The 20,987-nt window shown below is 55.0% G+C and overlaps 3 protein-coding genes across 6 annotated transcripts in view; 1 reads left to right on the top strand and 2 right to left on the bottom strand.

Annotated features, from left to right (window-relative positions):
- The first annotated feature begins 416 nt into the window (after positions 1-416).
- On the top strand, positions 417-4,124 carry EVA1B (eva-1 homolog B). 2 transcript variants are annotated; one of them, XM_054086420.1, is made up of 3 exons: positions 417-641; positions 3,073-3,159; positions 3,243-4,124. In XM_054086420.1, the coding sequence occupies exons 1-3, from the start codon at positions 539-541 to the stop codon at positions 3,650-3,652; spliced, it is 600 nt and encodes a 199-aa protein (XP_053942395.1). In that variant the 5' UTR covers positions 417-538; the 3' UTR covers positions 3,653-4,124. The 2 variants fall into 2 exon arrangements, with proteins under 2 accessions (XP_053942395.1, XP_053942394.1); XM_054086419.1 differs by having other exon boundaries at positions 428-641; positions 3,049-3,159; positions 3,243-4,123.
- Positions 4,125-4,917: 793 nt separating this feature from the next.
- LOC104065366 (uncharacterized) lies at positions 4,918-12,000 on the bottom strand. The gene is made up of 6 exons (XM_054086764.1): positions 9,497-12,000; positions 9,342-9,414; positions 8,616-8,716; positions 6,939-8,546; positions 5,815-6,344; positions 4,918-5,725 (listed from the first exon to the last, which is right to left on the bottom strand). The coding sequence occupies exons 1-6, from the start codon at positions 10,028-10,030 to the stop codon at positions 5,260-5,262; spliced, it is 3,312 nt and encodes a 1,103-aa protein (XP_053942739.1). The 5' UTR covers positions 10,031-12,000; the 3' UTR covers positions 4,918-5,259.
- A 150-nt stretch (positions 12,001-12,150) lies between these two features.
- The window catches only part of THRAP3 (thyroid hormone receptor associated protein 3), a 30,377-nt gene continuing 21,540 nt past the window's right edge, over positions 12,151-20,987 (bottom strand). For 2 of the 3 annotated variants that reach the window (XM_054086283.1, XM_009567822.2), the window contains 7 exons: positions 20,180-20,352; positions 19,652-19,763; positions 18,963-19,047; positions 16,407-16,591; positions 15,628-15,820; positions 14,831-14,980; positions 12,151-13,622 (listed from right to left, as the gene is read on the bottom strand). In XM_054086283.1, the coding sequence (XP_053942258.1) occupies positions 13,401-13,622; positions 14,831-14,980; positions 15,628-15,820; positions 16,407-16,591; positions 18,963-19,047; positions 19,652-19,763; positions 20,180-20,352 (1,120 nt within the window). In that variant the 3' untranslated portion in view covers positions 12,151-13,400. The remainder of the gene's footprint in view (positions 13,623-14,830; positions 14,981-15,627; positions 15,821-16,406; positions 16,592-18,962; positions 19,048-19,651; positions 19,764-20,179; positions 20,353-20,987) is intronic. The other variant, XM_054086284.1, reaches the window with a different exon arrangement.

Here is a 20,987-nt window from a genome sequence, read left to right on the forward strand (position 1 = left end):
CTGCCAGCCTGGGATGCTCAGGTAGGATCCAGCCCCATCAGCCCAGGACACACAGATGAGATCCAGCCTGGGATGCTCAGGTGGGATCCGGCCTCACCAGGCTGGGATGCTTGGATGGGATCCAGCCCTGCCAGCCCGGGGTGCTCAGATGGGATGCAGCCCTACCAGCCTGGAATGCTTAGGTAGAATCCAATACGACCGGGTTGGGATCCAGCCCCACTAGATCGGGATGCTCGCATGGGATCCAGCCCCACCAGATCGGGATGCTCGCATGGGATCCAGCCCCACCAGCCCAACCTGCGCCTGGGCACAGCCAGGCCTGACCCCGTGGGACGGGTGCCGGCCATGGCCGAGATGGGTCGGACGCTGCCGACCGCTGCAGGGCGGCTCCAGAGCAGGGCTGAGCGCAGGTCCCAGGGGAGCGGGACGAAGCCGGGCCCCGCGCCCCGCTCAGCGTTGGGCTGGGGCTGCCATTGGCTCTGGCGGAGAGCGTTGACCGCCAGCCGCCTCCAAACTATTTCCTGTTGCTGCGGCGTTAATGCTAAACAGACCTTTCTCTCTCTTCCCTCTCTCCAGCCAAAGTGCAGCAGGCTCCTGCCGCCGCTCGCCTTCCTGCCCCGCGCAGGGGCCAGCGCACCCCGGTGAGTACCAGTCCCACCAGTCCATGGGTTGGGACGGAGGGGAGCGCGGGGCGGATGGGGCGCCCCAAAGGACACCAGCACTTGGGTCTAACCAACCCCGATGGCCGCAGTGGGGTGTCCTGGGTCCAGTCTGTCCTGTCCCTTGTTGAGGCATCCTGGAGTGGTGCCGCCGGACACGGCGACGTGGAATTTGGAGACACAGGGAATAATGCCTGGGGATGCAGTGACCAGAGCCTGGGGACACGGGGACACAGGGTTTGGGGAAGAGAACCCATTCCTGGGAATACAGGGCTTGGGGCTGCAGGAGATACAGGACTGGGGGACACAGGATGCAGTGTTTGGGCATATGGGTTTTGGAGGAATCAGATCCAGTGCCTGGGGCTGCAGGGTTTGGGGGGGACACGGCTCGGTGCTTGTGGATGGAGAACGTGGAGCTCAGGAATGCAGTGGTTTGAGGTTGTAGGGCGTGGGGTTGAGTGCCTGAGGGCTCAAAGCTCATCGCTTGGGGTCACAAGGCTCAAGAACTCAGAGTTTTGCGCTTGGGGTCGCAGGATTGGGCGCTGTGGGGCTGTGCGTGCTGCTGCGTCCCGGGGTGATCCCGCACTGATGCCCCCGGGGTGTAGGGCAGCCCTGGCTCCAGCGGTGGGGACTCCGCGCTCTCCTATGCAACACTCTGTACCCACAGTTTTTAGCTCTGGGGGGTCCCTGGAGCCCCATGTTGGGGCTGTGCAGCTCCCATCCACCCCTCTCGCAGGGACAGGAGCTGGCAGTGGGGCTGGAGGCACCAGGACCCTCCTGGGGACACCATGAGTCATATTTTGGGGTGCTTCAGGGTGTCCTGAGATGTGCGGCACTGGACCGTCCGAGGGACGGTTCTGCTGATGTGTCGCATTTTCTGCATTTCTTTCCTCATTCCTCGCTCCCTGGGGCCGTTTCTGGGAAATGAGCTCTTCCCCCGCCAGGGTTGGGTTGCGTCCCTCCCTGCCCAACCCCGCGCTGTGGGGGTCACCGCACCCCACAGCGGAGGGGACCCATCGGCAGCGAGGGGCTGAGCTGGTACTCGGCTGCTTGGGGCCACACGAGCCCCGGGGCAGGAGGAGGGAGAACACCCCAACACCCCGCTCAGGCACCCCATGGGGTCTCATGGAGAAGACGAGACATGGAACCTGTGTCCCATCCCAGCACGTTCCCGTGGGACAGAGCGATCCGAGAGCAGGAGAACCTCCCGTAGGAGGACAGGCTGAGAGTTGGGGTTGTTCAGCCTGGAGAGGAGAAGGTTGTGTGGAGACCTTAGAGCAGCTTCCAGCGCTGAAAGGAGCTCCAGGAAAGCTGGAGAGGGGCTCTGGATCAGGGGATGCAGGGATGGGATGAGGAGGAATGGGTTTGAGCTGAAAGAGGGGAGATGGAGATGAGATCTTGGGAAGAAATGTTTAGCTGTGAGGGTGGGGAGACCCTGGCCCAGGTTGCCCAGAGCAGTGGTGGCTGCCCCATCCCTGGAGGGGTTCCAGGCCAGGTTGGATGGAGTTCTGATCACCCCGATCCAGTGGGAGATGTTCCTGCCCATGGCACGGGGTGGAACTTGGAGATCATTTCCAATCTAAACCATTCCATAGTTCTGTGACCCACGGCCGAGGGACGCACGAGCAGCTTTCCATCTTGCTGAGGGTCATGGTGGGAGCTGGGGGGGGTCAGCCCCAGCCCAGCCGTGTTCCTCACTGCCGGCCAACCCGGTGGCCTTTGCACCAGGACGCGGTCGTTGTCCCCTGAGCAAACAGCCGGAGCTGGAGCGGGGCTGGAGCAGCTCGGGGAGCGTAGGACGCTCTGTGAGGAGCAGCCGTGTGCGCAGGCAGCTCCTGCTCCTCGTGGGGGGCTCGCGGGGAGTCCTGGGACCCCATCCCGTGTCCCCGTGGTGGGGGCACAGGAGGGGAAGCTGGAGCTGGTGCCACAGATCTGCTTGACGTAGTGTCCTGGAGGAATGGCATCCGTCCTGGTCCTGCAGGAAGGACAGGGGGTGGTGGGAGAAGGTCAAGGGGTGGTGGGAGAAGGACAAGGGGTGGTGGGAGGACAGGAGGGTGGTGGGAGAAGGACAAGAGGTGGTGGGAGAAGGTCAGGGGATGGTGGGAGAAGGACGGGGTGGAGGGAGAAGGAAAAGAGGGTGGTGGGAGAAGGACAGGGGGTGGTGGGAGAAGGACAGGGGGTGTAGGGAGAAGGATAAGGGAGGGGAGGGAGAAGGACAGCCCTGGTTTGGCACCTGGTGGGGGTGGGATGTGGCCAGAGCAGACTTGGCCGCATACGATTCCCTACTCCAGCTTGGGACACGGGCAGGAATGGCCCCGGAGGGGACAGGGAAGCCAACCCCAGAGGGGACGGGGGCTCCAGTGCCTCTCTCAGCCCCCGTGTCCCACAGATGCTGAGCACACACCATCCCCAGAAACCCTGAGCGTGCCCGGGATGGAGAGCCGCCGTCGGGACATGGAGCTGCTGAGCAACAGCATGGCCGCGTACGCACACATCCGAGGTGAGCCCAGCTGTCCCCCGAGGCCACCGCGGGCACCGTGGCAAGAACGGACCCATCCCTCATCCCCTCTGCTCTCCCCACAGCCAACCCCGAGAGCTTTGGGCTCTATTTCGTGCTGGGCATCTGCTTCGGCTTAGTGCTGACGCTGTGCCTGCTGGTGCTGCGCCTCTCCTGCCGCTCCCCTGCGCGCCCCCCGCCCTGCCCGCGCGACCTGAGCGACGACGACGACGATGAGGATGATGACGACGACGAAGAGGATGAGGACACTGTTGACCGCGTAGCATCCCAATCGCTGCTGCCGGTGACCGAGATCCCTCTGGAAAGCCACGGCCCCGGGGATGGAGCGTTGGCGGTCAACGTCTTCGCTTCGGCCGAGGAGCTGGAGCGGGCGCAGCGGCTGGAGGAGCGCGAGCGCATCATCCGCGAGATCTGGCGGAATGGGCAACCCGACATCCTGGGCAGCGGCACCCTGGGCCGCGTCCACTACTACTGAGTCCCGCAGCCGATGCCGTGCCACCCTCGGGAGACGCTGGGGCCAAGAGAGGGGGACACGGGGGGATCGCCAACGCCGGAATGAGCCTCCCTCTGCCCCAGGGATGGAGGAGCTGCCCTGGAGCATCTCTTCCAGCCGGACCCTGGTGCCACGGGCACCCCCGCAGCCGGATTTGACCCCATCGCTGCGGGCCACGAGTCACTTTGAGCCATTGGTACGACTCAAGGTTGGACTCGAGGACCCAGTGGGTCTCTTCCAACCTTGTGATGATCCTATGATTCCATCACTGCCGGCACCAGCCGAGCAGCCCCGGGACCGTGCTGGGACAAGGACAGGGACAGCCTTGCCGGGCTCGGCTTGGTGCCGGCGGGAGCCCAGCACCGTAGCTTGCGGCTGAGCTCGGCATCAGTGGAAGCTGTGGGGGTTCTGCCCCCAAAACATGGTGCTTTACCCACCGCCTGCAGCCCGGGGGGGTCTCTGCGTGCCGGAGGGACTCCGGCCAATTCCCTCCCTTCCAGCCTCCCTAAAATTAGCCGTGGCCCTTTCCGGCACCGCCCGCTGCTGCCCCAGCGCCCTTCCAGCGCGGATGTTCCGCTGTTGGGGCTCCCCAGGGATGCGGGGCTGCTCCCTGCAGGGCTGGACCACATCCTGCCCGCGCTCCCAGCACCGGCCCCGCTGCCCCCTCCCCTAAAAATAGCTCCTTCCCAGGCCGGTTCCCAGCACCGCCAGCGTCAGCAGGAGCCAGATGTTTTCCAGATGTTCTCCTGGCCTTGTGCTGGTGGCTGAGGGCCAAGAGGCGCCGGGGCTGGGCTGGGAAACGATGCGGGGGCTGCAGGAGGAGGAGGAGGAGGAGGAGGAGGAGGGAGGGAGCGTTGAGAGCTCTGCCACCGCGTCCCATCTCAAGATGGGGGTGATAGGGGACACGCTGCATCGAGCCAGCCCGGCTGGGACCCCCAGGGCCACGGGGGGAACCCCAACGTCACGGTGGGAACCCCAGAGCCATGGTGAGAACCCCAATGTAGGAACCCCAGAGCCATGGCGGGAACCCCAACATAAAGGTGGGACCCCCAGAACCATGGCGAGAACCCCAATGTCAAGGTGGAAACCTCAATGTCAAGGTGGGACATTCAGAGCCATGGTGGGAACCCCAACATCAAGGTGGGAACCCCAGAGCCATAGTGAGAACCCCAATATCAAGTTGGGACCCACAGAGCCATGGTGGGAACCCCAACATCAAGGTGGGAACCCCAGAGCCATGGTGGGAATCCCAATGTCAAGGTAGGAACCCCAGAGCCATGGTGAGAACCCCAATATCAAGTTGGGACCCACAGAGCCATGGTGGGAACCCCAACATCAAGGTGGGAACCCCAGAGCCATGGTGGGAACCCTAATGTCAAGGTAGGAACCCCAGAGCCATGGTGAGAACCCCAATATCAAGTTGGGACCCACAGAGCCATGGTGGGAACCCCAACATCAAGGTGGGAACCCCAGAGCCATGGTGGGAACCCCAACATCAAGGTGGGAACCCCAGAGCCAAGGTGGGAACCTCTGTGCCAAGCTGCCCCCCCCCGGGTGATCACGGGCTCCCCTCTGCCAGAGCAGGAGCCCTAGTGCCAAAGTGGGACCCCTTGTTCCATGTGGGTCCCCCAGTGCCATGATGGGACCCCCAGTGCCCTCCCAGTGCCGTCCCTCAGGGCTCCCCCACAGCCCAGTGGTGCTTTGGACCCAAAAGAGTTTATTCTAACAACGATCTGTCCCCGCCGGGGCTGTCGCACAGCTTTGGGGTCACACTGCACCCCAGGATGAGCGTTGGTGCCCGATGGGGCTGAGGGCACAGCACTGGCAGCTGTGCGCCCCTCCCCTGCCCCACATCTCGGGGTGCCGAGGGGTGGGCGCTCAGCAGGATAGAGCCCTCCGCACCCGCTCGATCTCTGCCTGCAAGAAGAGACTCTGAGGGGTGTTTTTTGGGGGGTACAGGGGGTGGCGGTCCCCTGCGCCCCAGAACTCACCTGCAGCGCCTGGCGCTTGGCTCGCTCCTGGTGCACCTCCAGCCGCAGGTCCTCCAGATCCCGCCTGCAACCCACCCGGGAGGGCTCAGTTGGGACCAAACCCAACGGTGATGAGCACTGGGGGACCCCCCCGACACCCCAGACCCCACTCACAGGTGTTGGACTCTCATCAGGTCCACGAGGATGTGCAAGGAACGGACCTCAGCCTTCAAGTCCTCCAAGGCCAGCTTCTCCTCCGGCCGTGGCGCCACCAGCATCTCCGTGCCCCATGGTGGTCCAGGGGCCATCGCCGTGCTGGGGATGGGGGCGCAGAGGGGCCCCCAGGGCTGCTCCCCACCCCAGGGTCCCCCCGTGCTCCCCAGCGCCAGGCTGGGTGGCCGCTGGCCCGGCACACGGGGCCGCGTGGCGGTGGGGTGGCTCAGCTTGGTCGTGGTGACCGGCACCGCGTTGAAGCCATCAGCATCTGCCGAAGGGAAGGTGTCAGCGCCCGGCACGGGCACAGGTGGCTCCATGGTGGCTGTGGTGCCCGGTGCCGGCACCCCGCGCCCACCTGCATCGCTGGCTCTGTCCCGTTCCGTGTCCGCCGAGGCGCAGGGCTGAGCGGCGCTGGACCTGCGGATGATGCCGTAAAGCGGTACAGCCCGGCGGTGCTTGGCTCTCCCGGCGGAGATGCCAGCCCTTCTCTAGGGACCAAGCATGGATATCAGCACAGCCCCACCGTGGCCACGTGTCTTACTTGCTGGCCGGCGCGGGGGCCGGTTTGGCCTTGGCAGGGACGGGGGGAGCGGGGGCCATCCTCTTGCTGGGGGGCAGCTTGGCTGGCTCCATCCTGGCTGGTGCTGGGAGCTCTGGGGAGAGGAAGCAGGACCGGAGCTGGGACCAACGCGTGAGCACCATGAAGAACGGGCGGGAGAGAGTAGGACAGGAGGTGCTTTCTGCTGGGGAGCCTCACCACGGCCACATCCCAGCAGCAGGGGTGTGAGCCAGGCATGGGAGTCCTGTCCCAGGAACATCTCCATCCCTGGCACATCTCCATCCTCAGCCTCATCCCCATCCCCATTCCCATTCCCTGTCCCAGGCACATCTCCATCCTCACCCCCATCTCCATCCCCATCCTCATTCTCTGTCCCAGGCACATCTCCATCCTCATCCTCATCTCCGTCCCCATCCCCCTTCCCTGTCCCAGGCACATCTCCATCTCCATCTCCATCCTCATCCTCATCTCCATCCCCGTCCCCACCCCTCCCTCTCCCCCCAGCCCCAGAGCAGGGACTCACGCAGATGCTCCCCTTTCTCAGCCCTCTCCTCCTCGTGGGCTGAGGGGCATCAGGCACTGGGGAAGGACCCCGGTACAGCCCCTCTCCTGTGGGGGGATGTGGGGAGACAGCCCCTCCTGCCCCATAGCACCTGGTCTCCAGGGGCCATCCCTGACCCCTCAGCCCCATGCCAGGGGTCAGGGCTCTGTGTGGGGCACAGGGGGGTGGGAAGAGGCAGGACTGCTTGGGGGGGCATCGCCCCACAGTGCTCCTGACCCCATAGACCCCACCAACACCATCTCTCACACCCGCCACAGCCAGCAGCAACACTTGGTGAGACCCACCCGGCCCCACGGCAGCTCTGTCCCCAACACTGCAGACCCAGGGCTTTACGTGCTGGTTCGGGGGCAGCCGCCGCTCCTGCAGCCCCGCACCCATCCCCGCACCCATCCGAGCACCCGGCAGAGCACCCGGCCCCGCTGCGGTCGGCGCTTCCTCTGCAAACCTCCCCCAGCGCCGCGGGCAGGATGCTGAACCACCACCACCTACAGCGCAGGAGCATCCCTGTGCCACCAAAGCCCCGGGGTCCCACCGGGATGGGTCCCTGGCAGAGCAGGATACAGGGTACCAGGCCCTAGACGTGCCCATGGGCCACTCTGTCCTCATGGTGGGCCACGCTATCCTCGTGGTGGGCCACCTTTCTTGTCCCCGTGGCGGCTCAGCCTTGTCCCCATGGCAGGTTGGCAGACCTGATGCCACCTGGTCCTGCCACCAGCAGCAAGACCCTCCCCACAGCGGCCTCGCGGGCACCAGAGATGCCGGCAGCTTTTGTCCACCCAAAGATATGTCCACAACCATGAGGAGCACAGGGATGAGGATGGGGATAAGGGCATCGGGCCCCAAGCGCTCGCGGAGCTGCTCTGCGGGCTCTGGGCTTCCATCACTCCCACCACGGGTGCCTGGAGCTGCCCAGTGTCCCACCAGCCCCCGCCGGGATCCTGGAGAGCCCGGATGCTGCCACCACGATGGTCCCCAAGCACGGGACCCCCAGAGCCACAACCACTCCATCCTACCTGCCGGCGTGGGGCTGCCCACGAGCCTGTGCCACGCGGGACCGTGCCAGGTTCCGCCGGCTGCCGCGGTCCCACACCACGCACGTGATGCCGGAGGAAATCGGCTCCGTTCTGGGAAGGAAGTCGAAGCGGAGAGCACCTCGGTGCTGTTCCACGCTGCATCCCTGTGCCCCACGGGGCTCCTCCTGCCTCCCGGCACCGCCGGCACCCACGCTGCCCCAACCCACCTCGCAGCCGGCCGTGGGGCCAACCGGCCGTCCTGGGGGGACACCAAGATCCCCAGAGCCGGATGGTGGCCACAGCCAGACTCACCAGACTCTGCATCCCGGGATGGCATCGCCGGCCTCAGAGCAGGATTGGGCGAGGATGCTGGGATGGCAGCAGGGACCGTTGGCTTCATGGAGGCTGCCGTGGTGCAAGGCGTGGACGCGCCAACCCCAGAGCAGCCTCTGCTCCCCGTGGGCACCGGTGCTGCGAGGAGCTCCACAAAGTTGGTGGGGAAGAGCCCTCTCCGGTGCCGGCACTGCCCATCCCACCAGCCCTCCGCCTCCGTCCGCTGCGGGCAGGGCAGGCGTCAGCGCTGGGGACCAGCCCGGGGGGCTCTCCCATCCCTGCACCTCATCACCTTGCTGAGGATCCGGATGACATCTCCCCGCTGCAGCGGCAGCTCGTCCGGCAGCTCTGGGGCGTAATCGAACAGGGCTCGGCAGAGCTGCGGCTCCTGGTCTGCGTGGGAAGGGCAGGATGGGGCTCGCGGGGTCTGGCTCCTCCATCACCCCAATCATAGAATCACAGAATCGTTTGGTTGGAAAAGATCTTTGAGATCGTTGAATCCAACTGTACCTGTCCACTACAGAACCATCCCTGAGCATCTCATCTCCCCAGCTTTTAAATCCCTCCAGGGATGGACACTCAACCACTGCCCCAGAAGCCTCTTCCAGGGCCTGAGAACCCTTTGGGTGAAGAATTGTTTTCCCTAATGTCCAATCTAAACCTCCCCGGGTGCAACTTGAGGCCATTCCCTTTCATCCTGTCTCCTGTCACTGGGAGCAGAGCCCAGCACCCTCCTCTCCACACCCTCCTTTCAGGAGCTGCAGATGAAGTGCTGAGGGACATGGTTTAAGGGAGTGTTAGGAATGGTTGGACTCGATGATCCACTGGGTCCTTTCCTCTTCTCAAAGCTAAACAACCCCACGTCCCTCAGCCGCTCCTCGTAACCTTTGTTCTGCAGCCCCTTCCTCATCTTTGTGGCTCTTTGGATGTGCTCCAGCCCCTCAATATCTCTCTCCTAAGGGCCAAGTGATCCCCGTTGGCACAGCCCCAGCCCGTGCGTGGGGACAGTGCGACTCACCCAGCTCCGGTGGCAGGATGAGTGCCGGGTGCTTTATCGCTGGCTGCAGCTCTGCCTGCAGGGGAGGAACCCACTGGGACACGAGGGTCCTGCCCCTGAGCCCAGGCAGAGAGCCCCATGTCCCCAAACTCCTCCAGCACGGATTCTCCACTCACCTTCTCCTCCGGCCCCGGGAAGGGTTTGGGCATCTGCATCAGTGCGGCTTCAGCCTCGCCAGTGCAGAGGACACCTGCGAGGGCAGAGGGTTCCCTGCCACGACTGAGCTCCAAACGATAGTGGGGGGCTCTGGGTGCCCCCGGGGAGCCGTGCCTGCGGATGCCAGCGCCACAGCACCACAGCTTCACCACAGGGACACGCGATGGCCCCGCTTGTGGCATGGGCAGAGCCTCTGCTGGGGCCAAACTCCCTCCCCCATCGGCCACCGGGTGTCTGCACCCAGCCCAGCACCCCCAGCCCGGGGTCCCTCCAGCCCCAGTGCAGGCAGTGGGCTTGGGGACCCACAGCTGGGTCACACAGGACCAGGGCTCCTTCATGGTGGCCAGAGCGAAGTTGCGAATCCACCACATGGAAAGAAGGCTGAGGGAGAAGAAGGGACCAGGAGCCGGCGGACAACGCCGCCGTGTGGGCTTTGGTCTCTGAGCTATCCTATCCCAGAGGCTGTGGCCTCTCGGCCACCCTGACACTGTCATTACAGGCAGATCCACCACCTCCTCCAGTATCCCTGGAGGACACTGGTCCCAACTTTCCCACTGGTGCCACCCAGCAAGCCCGGGCGCTGCTGGCTGGGGCCTCCCTGAGAGCTTGGAAACCACTGTGTCTTGGGCTGTTGCTCTTTCACAGTGGATTTTGCAGATCCCACAGGGCACTGGGGGATCCCCGGCTCTGCGGCTGCTCCCGGCTCACCCCAACAGCCTGGAAGCTGCCTGGCAGTGAGAGAGGAGACCCCCAGCCCTCCCTCTGCCCAACGACAGCAGGCAGAGGTGGCCCCTGGCATGACATAGCCATGCCCAGCACCGCCTCGGCATTCCTGGCGCAGCGCATCCCTACCTGAGCTCACGCGGGCAGGAGCCGGGGCAGCTGCCAACTCAAGGAGCGAAGGAGTCGCAGCCGGTCCTGGAAGGCAGCTCAAAGCCACTTGGGTCTCGTGTGTCTGTCGCCTTTGGTGTGGAGAGGGAAGTGAAACCTAAACCACAGAGGGGCCGAAACCCACAAACCGCGAGCGCACAGGACTGGCGCGGACCGTGCCGCTGAAGTCCCTCGCAAAGCACAGTAGCTGAAAGGGTCACAGGTGGCCCAAGGATTCCCCACCAGCCCTCAGTCCATGCTGAGAGCACAAACGTTCCTTTAGAACAAAGGCAATCCCAAACTACAGAGTAGGGAGGTAAAGGATCAGTGCCAGGCAGGGAAGGCTCAGGCATCGGTGGAGGTTTTTGTTGTGGAAGGGGCAGCGTGTGCTTCCCTGGGTTTAGCTGTTCAGGCTGAGGAGCCAGGAACACCGTCTCCAGGGCTCCATTCGAAGTGCAGAGCCGTTAACCCACATCGGTGTCTCAACTGCTGTTGCCCAACACCCCAGAATCACCAGCCAGGAACACTCCCCTGCCGTGCCGACAGCCCCCGAATTGACAGCTGCCCAGCCAGCATCATAGAACAGTTTGGGTTGGAAGGGACTTTAAAGACCATCCAGTTCCAACCCCCTGCCGTGGGCAGGGACACCTCCCACTGGATCAGGCTGCCCAAGGCCCATCCAACCTGGCCTTGAACACCTCCAGGGATGGGGCAGCCACAGCTTCCCTGGGCAACCTGGGCCAGGGCCTCACCACTCTCATAGCGAAGAAATCCTTCCTAATGTCTAGTTTAAATCTGCCCCTCTCCAGTTTATTCCCATTCCCTCTTGTCCTATCCCCACAAGCCTTTGTGAACAGCCCCTCTCCAGCTTTCCTGTAGCCCCTTCAGGCACTGGAAGGTCACTATAAGATCTCCTCAGAGCCTTCTCTTCTCCAGGCTGAACAACCCCAACTCTCTCAGCCTGTCCTCGTAGGGAAGGTGCTTCAGCCCTCAGATCACCTTTGTAGCCTTCACCCTGGAGATGTCAGGCAGAAGGTGGCAGTGATGGAAAAGCCCTCCCTTTGGTACTCACCAATGCCACTTTACTCTGCTGTGCTTGACAAGTGGTGGGACTTAGTGCTGTATCAAACCAGGCTGCCTACAGCTGTCATCCTCAGTGAGGGGTTTGATTTCAGAGCCTGGATGGAGCTGGTGTTCCTGTCCACCGGTGACAATCCCTACTGGGGAATGTGGCCAGTGGCTGTGCCACCCGCCTCCCCTCCCTATGCCATTACCACTAATACAAAGGGCCTGAACTGCTTACAAACAGTTGCTCGCCAGGCTAATGGTAAAACAAATACCCAGTACTGCCTAGTTCTTGCACCAGCAATAACACAACTCAAGAGAACTCCAGCCTTGTGGGATCAGCTCCCAGCCAGGGAACTGCAAGGCTCTGCTCCTGTGCTGCCCAGGGCAGCGTTTCTCACCTGGAGAGCCTTATAAAAAGAGGAACGGGAGAGTAACTGCTGTTTCTAAACAGTGGGGGCAGCCCCGTGGGCACCAGGCCCAGCTTCCTCTTCCCTGGCTGCTGCCTGGTCCAATCTGTCTCCCAGAAGCGCAGTGTTTAAAGCTTCCCTTCCCAGCAGCTCTCCTGCGGCTCCTTTGGTTCTTCTGACCTCGCCAATTAATTCCGAAGACGAATGTCCAGCTATAGAAGGAGCCCTGGGCTCAGAACACAAAACAAAGCAGAGTTACACCTACTTACTCATTTTATTGTATTTTATTTGCATAAACAAACTTCAGGGCTTCGCTAAACAGGAACTGTTCAAGTCAAAACAAACCAAACTCTAGTTGGTGCGTGGGGAAACAGCACAGCAATCCTGGGAGGGGAAGGCAGCGATGGAGTGCAGGCTCTACAGCGCGTGGATGTGCTTCTCCTGCGCCGAGGGCGCACGGACTCAGCCAGGGAACACCCCGCAAGCCTCTGCAGGGTGGTTTTAAGAAGATAAAAAGACAGACATCGTAACGGCCGTCCTTAACCAGCACGAGAGGGATTTGCCTTTCGCTTTTTATAAAAAGATTAATAAAAAATATTGAAAAATTCTCATCTTTTTATAGTTTTAACCTGGTAGAATTTGGAAGTTCCTTAGAAAACTATGTTACCTTGGAAAGAGCACTCAGGTTCACAACCAGCTGCAGAGAAGATACACAAAATGCCTACAAGCAGTTTGGGGCTCCAGCACACACCAGGCCTAACAGTAGACACAAACAGTGGTGAAAAGTAGGGTGGTGTTTATTTTTGTTTCTTTTAAACCATGCTAATTTTGTTAACTTTCAACATAAAAGGAAAATGATCGTTTTTAAAAGGCCCTAAACTCAACTGTTACATTAAAAAAAAGCTAAAAAAAAAAAATAATCAGAGCAGTTTGGTCCCAACAAGGTAACATTTAGATGTTTATTCACATGCTTCATTGTTTTCTTATTTATAAGAACCAAAAATAGTTTCCAAAATTATCATTTAATTGATGTAACTACATACGTAAAGGCCTAAAATAAGTAGAGTATGAATTTAAAAAATTGAATACACAATAGGGGAGGAAACTTTGAACTGGCGAGTTAATCCCGACCTTTGCTATTCCAAATTATAAAAGAAAAACAAAAAATGTCAAGACTACTGGGATAAGATGGGCACAAACCAAAATCCACATTGTCTTCAAAGTAACCGACCGTTCGATAAGGTCACAGACGAGAAACTCCAGGATCTCACCCAGTACTTGACCTCATTCAGTGCAGAGGGTAAAGTCTTTGGGAAGAGAGACTCCACGAGCAGATCCAAGCACAAATGATTCATCAGTTCTAGTCCACGCTTAGGGAGGCTGAACTCTGGAAATGCAGTTAACCTCAGGATTGCTTGAGAGCTCCTCTCCGGGGCTCTGCTCAGCACTTCGGGATCGCCCTGGCAATCGCCAGCCCTTCCCTCCTGCCAGGGCTCTCGCAAACAGGCAGACACCGCAGCTACTCAGCCGTCGCCTGTAAGTTGTCCTTTTCCTCTCTGTTTTCCGTTCCGCTTTCATCATCTTCGATTTCTCCTTCTTCTCCGCTGAATTTGTCGTGAGCCCATTTGGGGCTGGTGCTTGACTTTCGGAACATGAAGCGCCCTCTTCCTCGGGGGAAAGCACCGCGGCCACGGCCTCTGTTCACCCACTTGTCCGCTCCTTCGCCCTCCCGGTCATCGTGCTGCACAGGAAGAACCCAACAACAGCGCATGAAACAGGCTGACTGCTCAAAGCAAGAGCAGAAATGCTCTGGCTTGTGATATGCAACCCCGCAGCAAGAGCCAGACTGACGGTTCGATGCCGCAGCAAGCAAACCCTGCCATCTAAAGGGAAATACGGGCTTGTTTGGGGAAAGAAAAACAGCAGATGAAGGAATGCACCAGAACTACACAGGCTCCTTGCACAGGGCAACTCTCCTTGTAGACATCGTGGTCTCTATGGAATACTTAGGGTGGACAGGGGATGGGTGTCAAGTCTCAGAGTCCCAGTGCTGGTTCCGCAGATGCAGGATTTAGATATTCTACGTGTTTCCCCTTTGTTTTGTTGCCTTTCAGTCCTTATTGCTGGGCACTCACGGAGTTAAACATGTCCTGCTTTCAGGAATGCTTTCACAGAATCACAAGGTTGGAAAAGACCTCCAGGACCACTGAGTCCAACCATTTGCGTGAGCTAAGGCAGATGGGCTTGGTACAAGCTGACGTGGACCACGTCACTGGGCTCAAAGGGATCCATTTCTGCACATGAAGCGCACCGTGGAGACTGGATACCCCACTAAACCACAACCCTGCCTTCAATGAGATCAGAGAAACATGCAGCAAAGAAAATGTAATCGAGGCTTGCTTGTTTGAGGCACAAGACTGGAACACTGCAGTGTTTAATGGAAAGGTTAGGGATCTCGACTACTTCAAATAATGAAGAGAAAAAGTGTCTCAGTGTGTCTTTAACACTACCCCTTCCTTCAGGGAACAGCCCATCAGCCAGGATTCTTCCAGACTAATGCCTGTGAGCATACAGACTGCTGCCCCCAGAAAGGAAAAGGAACAGCACTAACCCACCCAGGAACCTGTCCTTTCTAAGGGGACAGGAGAACCAAGAAATGCAGGCCATCTGCAACTCAAGACTGACAAGATTTAAGCTGCGTTTTCCACAGCACTATGAAACACGAGCTTTTTAATTGCCCCTTAGTGTTTCACTTAATTGCAAACCATTCCACAGTGAAGAGAAACAAGTTGTCATCAGTCGTGAGCCAGAAGCTTCCTGTGAGGAAGTGTCACTTGAAGCCTTAACCTGGTGGATCAGATAACGTAGCAGTTCACTTTAACCTCTCGAGCATGCAAGACCAGATATACCTGCAATGTATAAACATGCTTCAGTACTTCAGACACATACCAAGTAGTACTTCTTGCTCTTCGGTGTGTACTCCGGATCCCATTCCTCATCTCTGCTTCGCTTCTGGAAGTCATTGTTGCCACCGCTGTTGCTGTTATTGTTGCCTGAAAAGTTGCCTCTGCCCCATCCTCTCCCTCTTGCTCTGAACTGCTGCAAGAGCAAAACACAGAAGAAAAATGAAACGGTTGTGGTGGCAGCAGCCTCTTACCCCGAGACAGCTTCTAGGGCATCCAAGAGATACAACATCACTTCCCTAACCATCCGAGAACACTTTCAACCTATCAACAGCTCGGTATGTTTTAGGGTTTCTGGCTGATCTGATCACCTAGTGCATCACAGTTTCTATCAAGCTGATGTAGAGGCATTTCCAGGGCACTCGAGAGAAAGCATCTGACAAATACAATATGCACGCAGGCCACTTCTGTAACCAAGGCACAAGAATTGCAAACAGTAAGGGTGTTTACAACCAGATGAGTCACTTGGTAGCCTAACCCAAACCGACTGATGCACATCATGCTGCCCATGGGGGTTGCTCAGCAATTAGTAATGCACAAAAGTTTCCAGGCTTGATTCTCCTCCATACATCTTGAGTTCAACTGCCCGGATCGTATTCTCAGCACCCTGGTTTGTGCTCCAGACTCAGAGTGATCATATTCTGGTTCCTCATTCATAACCAGACAATATCTTTGGGTTCTCTCCTTTACGGTACACTTTAACTGTGAAACAGAAATAAACAATGGCCACTTTTTGACTGCTTTGGGAATTGATACTTGGGACACGTGATAGAGAACACTTACGAAGGTCCCTCTAGCTCGTCCTCTCTCATTTGGACCAGTGAATTCTTTAGTCCCAAGTCGGGACTTGTCAAAGCCTGTGGTGCTCTCCTCCCTCTCCTCAGTCTCCTCAGGATACTCCTCGGCTTTGACTGAATGAGAAGACCGCGAAGATGATGAACTGGATCTGGATCTCTCGCGTACCCTTCGGTGCTTCCTGTTTTGGTGACAGGAAATCAAGGTGAGAGGGACACCAACAGGGTTAATAACTCAGTTGTGACCTGTTTCCTACAGAAGCATTTCTTTATCACTCCCTGTCAATGCTCTCCTTTTCCTACTATGAAAAGGAAAGGCCACAGTAAGAGCTCAAGATCTGCTACAAAACACAGATCTAACACAAGACCCAAGTCTTCTCCAGCACGAACTTGTTGTTTACACCATCTGCTCTGATATAAGCATGCATCTACAGAGTTTTAGTCAAATGGAAAATTAAGCTAACAGGAAAGGATTAAATTAGCATTAAAACGAAGTAATTTAAAGATGGCTGTGCTCTATGACAGGACAGGAACAAGGAAAATTGACTCACCCATTCTGACACATGGAGCCTTCTCATTAACCTCTAACAGTTACTTAGTGTTTCAGATAGGTATCATTATATCAAGAAGACACGCAGAGGAATAATTCACGCCACTGGAGGAGTTTATGCCAAAAGGTGTACAACTACGTGTACACGATGTCCTCTCCAACCTTAACAGCAGCAATAGGAAAGGCAGAAGGAAATGGCTATTAGGGTTCCTACATACTTTTTCTTTGAGCCTTTGTGGCTCTTCTCCGTTTTCTCAGTTGATCTTTCCCTTGAGTGACTTGAATCTCTCGAGTCCACCGATTCTCTGGATTTATCGCGTTTAAGATCTCTTTCCTTATGTTTTTTACGGCGTTCAATATCAAGGCGTAGGTCAACAGGGTCGTCCTTATATTTCCCTTCAGCCTACAAATGCAGGGAGGAGTCAAAGTTTAATACGCGTGTTTACAGCGCACTGGTTCAGCACCACTACTTTGTTATTTACTGCAAAGACTTCTGGAGAACAGGAGTTTATCTGAATACTACCCAATAATCCATTTTAAGATGTAAAATAATGCACTACTAAAATAAGTTTTTACTTGTCAGACTTCAATTTTCCCACTGCTTTTTAACTTTTATTCTCCTCTTTTAAACAGGATTGGAATAACCTGGCGATAGGGGAGAGATAAACTCAGAACCTGACACTTAGTGTACACCACAGCCAGTGAGAGATCAGAACTACCTGAAAATCCAATCCAACTGATCGTGTATCAGAACTATAGCATCTCAAAAATGTGTAAGGACCCACGGACGTTTGTCCCTGAGCAGCAGCACGCTCACTGTCCTGCTAACAGAACATCATCTAGCAGTGTGGAAGGAGTTTTAACCACTAGGCCTGGAAACGGTACTTAAGGAGAAGCAAACGCTGTTTGGTGCTTGGAGATACCCAATGAAGTGACTACTGATCAACGTGGTAAGAGACGGAGGCCACTGAAATGCAGCAACCAAGTGCATCTGGGGGAATGCCAACCTCCCGCTGATGCGCAGCCTGTGACACGTCTGCCAGGAAGGTTTACGCTGTGGCAGACGTCACCTATAGTGCTCCTTCCCCTCTACTGGGAGGCACCAGTGAGAGAAGCCAAGGAGTTATCACTCATGAAAGCAAGCGTTTCTCCATGGAATCCTAACAAGACTACTAAAGCCAGCTACCTCTGGTGTTTCACAGAGCAGAAACCAACTGGCTGTATGAAAACCACGATACAGCTTGCTTTTATTATTATTTACACTGTTAACTCACAAAAGACCTGGCCGTGTTTGCTCCGAGCTCTATTTAAATTGCTGCTTAAACAATGGCTTACAACAGTTTCTTTAGAGAATGAGAAGTTGTGTTACCTGCACAGACTTTAAGACCAGTGGTACCTGGATGAGACTCTGCTGACTGCACACAGAGGAGCAGCAAATGGGCAGTGGCTGTGGTTCTGACCAACATTTAACTGAGCAGCAGGGTGTCTGCGGGAAGCCTGCACACAGCGTTGCTAGCAACAACATAGAGCTTCCTCGGCCGTCCTCAGCAATCGCTACGTCATTTATACAATACTAATCTTGGGAACTGTACGACTCGATATGCAACATACATCATATTAATCGTCTTGAATTAAATACAAAAGGATTAGTAATTCTCTAGCTATTAAATTTTTTACTTACATGAGTTTCTAAACACTTTTTTTGTTTAAATAAATAGGTCAAATAACGCAGGAGTGAGAGCAGGCGTTTTGTTTTGGTATTTTGCTCTTCTACTTTCCCCAGGCAAAGAGCTTTAATTTCTACTCTGAGAATAAAACTGCTCCCAACACGGTGGATGACAGATAAGTGACAAAATCGGCAGCAGCTCCCTTATGTGGCACAGCAAACACCTATTTGGGTTTGTGAGGGCACGTCTGTTTCACGGAAGGCTGGCGAGCTGTTTGGAAACCAGGTTTATAATACACTCTGCCAAGCTGAGTTCATCAGGCCCATCAAATCCATCTCACACCATCGTCCATGTCAAGCCACAAGTGTGTTTGGAAAAAATCGAAAACAAATATGAAACAAGTAAGGTTTCAGCAGGACTGTTTAAAATCTCTTCAACGTTCAACGTAAATATGTATGAAGGTGAATTAACAAAAGGTTAAAATCCCAAACATTAAATTTAAAGTTAAGCCATTTTTATGATCGTTTACAGTGAGCGCAATGGCTTAACATCTACTCAGAAAAGCTAATACACTCAATTCCAAATGGTTTGGCTCTACGAAACCAAGTGCTGAATGTTAAAGCAACAGCAATCAACAGAAACGGCACAGTAAAGTTGTTAGAACAAAATTTATCATCTGCTTAATAGTGTATTTGGTTTAGATAAGTATTTAGTTTTACTTTCCTCTTTTTGACATGCATGTCTTTTTGAAAACATGGTTGGCAATATCGCATGTAGACAATTGATTTGATAATACTTACAAGCAGAAAAATATCACAAAAAGTCTCTTCTCTCATCATGGGCACTTGTTCCAAAAATCCTCTCTTTTTTCTCAAGCTCACCTCAATTGACTTTGGGGTCATTTACCATAGTCTAACCACTTCACAAAGGTTGTTGATACATTTTTAACAAAAATTAACCCTTTGTAGTTCATTTTTAGAATTATGCCCATCCTTAAAAGAAAAACACAAACTTAAGTAGAGAGTAATTTAAACAAAAACATCACTGTTAAGTTCATGCCCAATGCACTCATTTTGTTGAATTAAACTAATCAGAGTAACAGTTCACCTTGAAGCCAGGATCTCTGGAGCTTTTCGTTTCCTCTTGAGAGAATCCATGTTTTCTAAAAGTACTGGGAGATATATCTATCCTCCTAGAAGTAAAGAAAGAATACAGATATCATCTTGCTCATACAAAGAATCTGAAGTTTCAAATCAAACAGAATCATAGAATCATTTGGTTGGAAAAGACCTTTGAGATCATCGAGTCCAACTGTACCTGTCCACTACTAAACCATCCCCGAGTACCTCATCTAGCTGTCTTTTACAGGGATGGGGACTCAACTACTGCCCCGGGCAGCCTCTGCCAGTGCCCGAAAACCCCTTCAGTGAAGAATTTTTTTCCCGATATCTAATCTAAACCTCCTGTAGCGCAATTTGAGGCCACTCCCTCTCATCCTATCATCTGTCACTTGGAAAAGGAGACCAGTATCCACCTCGCTACAATCTCCTTTCAGAGAGCTGTAGACAGTGACGAGGTCTCCCCTCAGCCTCCTTTACTCCAGACTAAATGAACCCAGTTCCTTCAGCCGACATCATTTACAGCAGACCGTATTACCCAAGGTACTTAATAAACCTTATATTTTTCCCTTTGTTTTTGCTGAAGGCAGTTACATACTTGAATTATTCTGGAATTAGTCCAGAGTTTAAGGGAAGGAAACCCAAAACACTCCTGAAATGTCACACAATGGCACCAACCTGTGGATTTCAGGGCTCTTTTTGTTTTTAGCTGCATCTTGTTCCATTCCTTTCTTTAGATATTTGGTAAAGCGTTCATTCAGTGTCATTGCTGAAGACCCAAAGTGATGCTCTGCAGGGGAAGGTGAGTAAACAACACCAAATATTAACACCACTCTTGAAGAATGACAAAGTGCATCAGTCGTACAGCATGGTCACATCTAGATGCAGGACATGCAAAGCACGCTGGTGATGAGCTCTAACACACAAATTTCAGCTTCAATCCCGAAATCAGCAGTTCATCCAAGTGAGTCACAGATTCACTAAGATACACAAAGTCTAAGTCACAATCTCTCCAAATATTGCACAGGTTAAAACAAGAAAGCCTCCTCTGCCTTTCCAGAAGAATTCATTTATGTATATAAAGATGACTCACAATCAGGCTGCTACTCCCATCTACTGCATCTGCATTAACCAGAGTGCATGAAACCCACTGTTTGGGCAAGGAAGGAGCAAACCTCCATCTGATGATAGAGACTTCTGACCTACCTCTTACGTGATGGACGATAGTCACAATGTGTTGAGCAAACAGTTCGGAAGGACTCCGCTGAGACTGAGCAGACTGAATGTGATGGAAAATGGAACGGAATTCTTGCTCTTTTTTGTTGCTGTGCACAAGGTCACGACACAGCTTGCGTTCCTGAGCCAATATGCCACTGGGACTAGAAAAAAAGAACAGACCACATAAAACAGAAGAACAGGCTAAAGGGAAGCAGTTCAAGATGATAAATGTTTCAGAAGTTGGAAGCTGACTGCATATTTTATGTAGCATTATGAAGGCACCTAAGAACATTCAAGCACTAGCAGGACGTTTATTTAAGCATCTCTCAAACACACCAATCTGGGGTACTGTAATAATTAAAGTCACTCATTTTTCTGTGTTTGGAAGGCTGTGCGGGTATTAAACCCTGACACTGAAACACAAGCCCATTTCACACCGCTGTGATCTTTTGCTACTGCTCCTAAATTCTAGATTAACCTCTACCAACCCCACAGAGCACATTAACACTTACTGGCTACTGCTGTATAAATGTATTTTCTGGAATAACTTTCTACTGTCTTAAGATCTCTGGAACCAATGCTGAAGCTTGGAGGGCTTTCTAGAACTTCACGAATGCTATGTTGAGAATAAGAGGAGTTAAACACACTCTAGAGAATCAAATGGCATTTAAGCAGCACTGTAACCTTACCATACCACTAAACTTCTACCAGCACGAAGTCATTGAGTACCTAACTCACTACTCTAACAGTGTAACATGGAACCTGATGCAGAAGCACTTGCATTCTGAACTAATCT

Source organism: Cuculus canorus, chromosome 22 (assembly GCF_017976375.1).
Source record: "Cuculus canorus isolate bCucCan1 chromosome 22, bCucCan1.pri, whole genome shotgun sequence".
Lineage (NCBI taxonomy): Eukaryota > Metazoa > Chordata > Aves > Cuculiformes > Cuculidae > Cuculus > Cuculus canorus.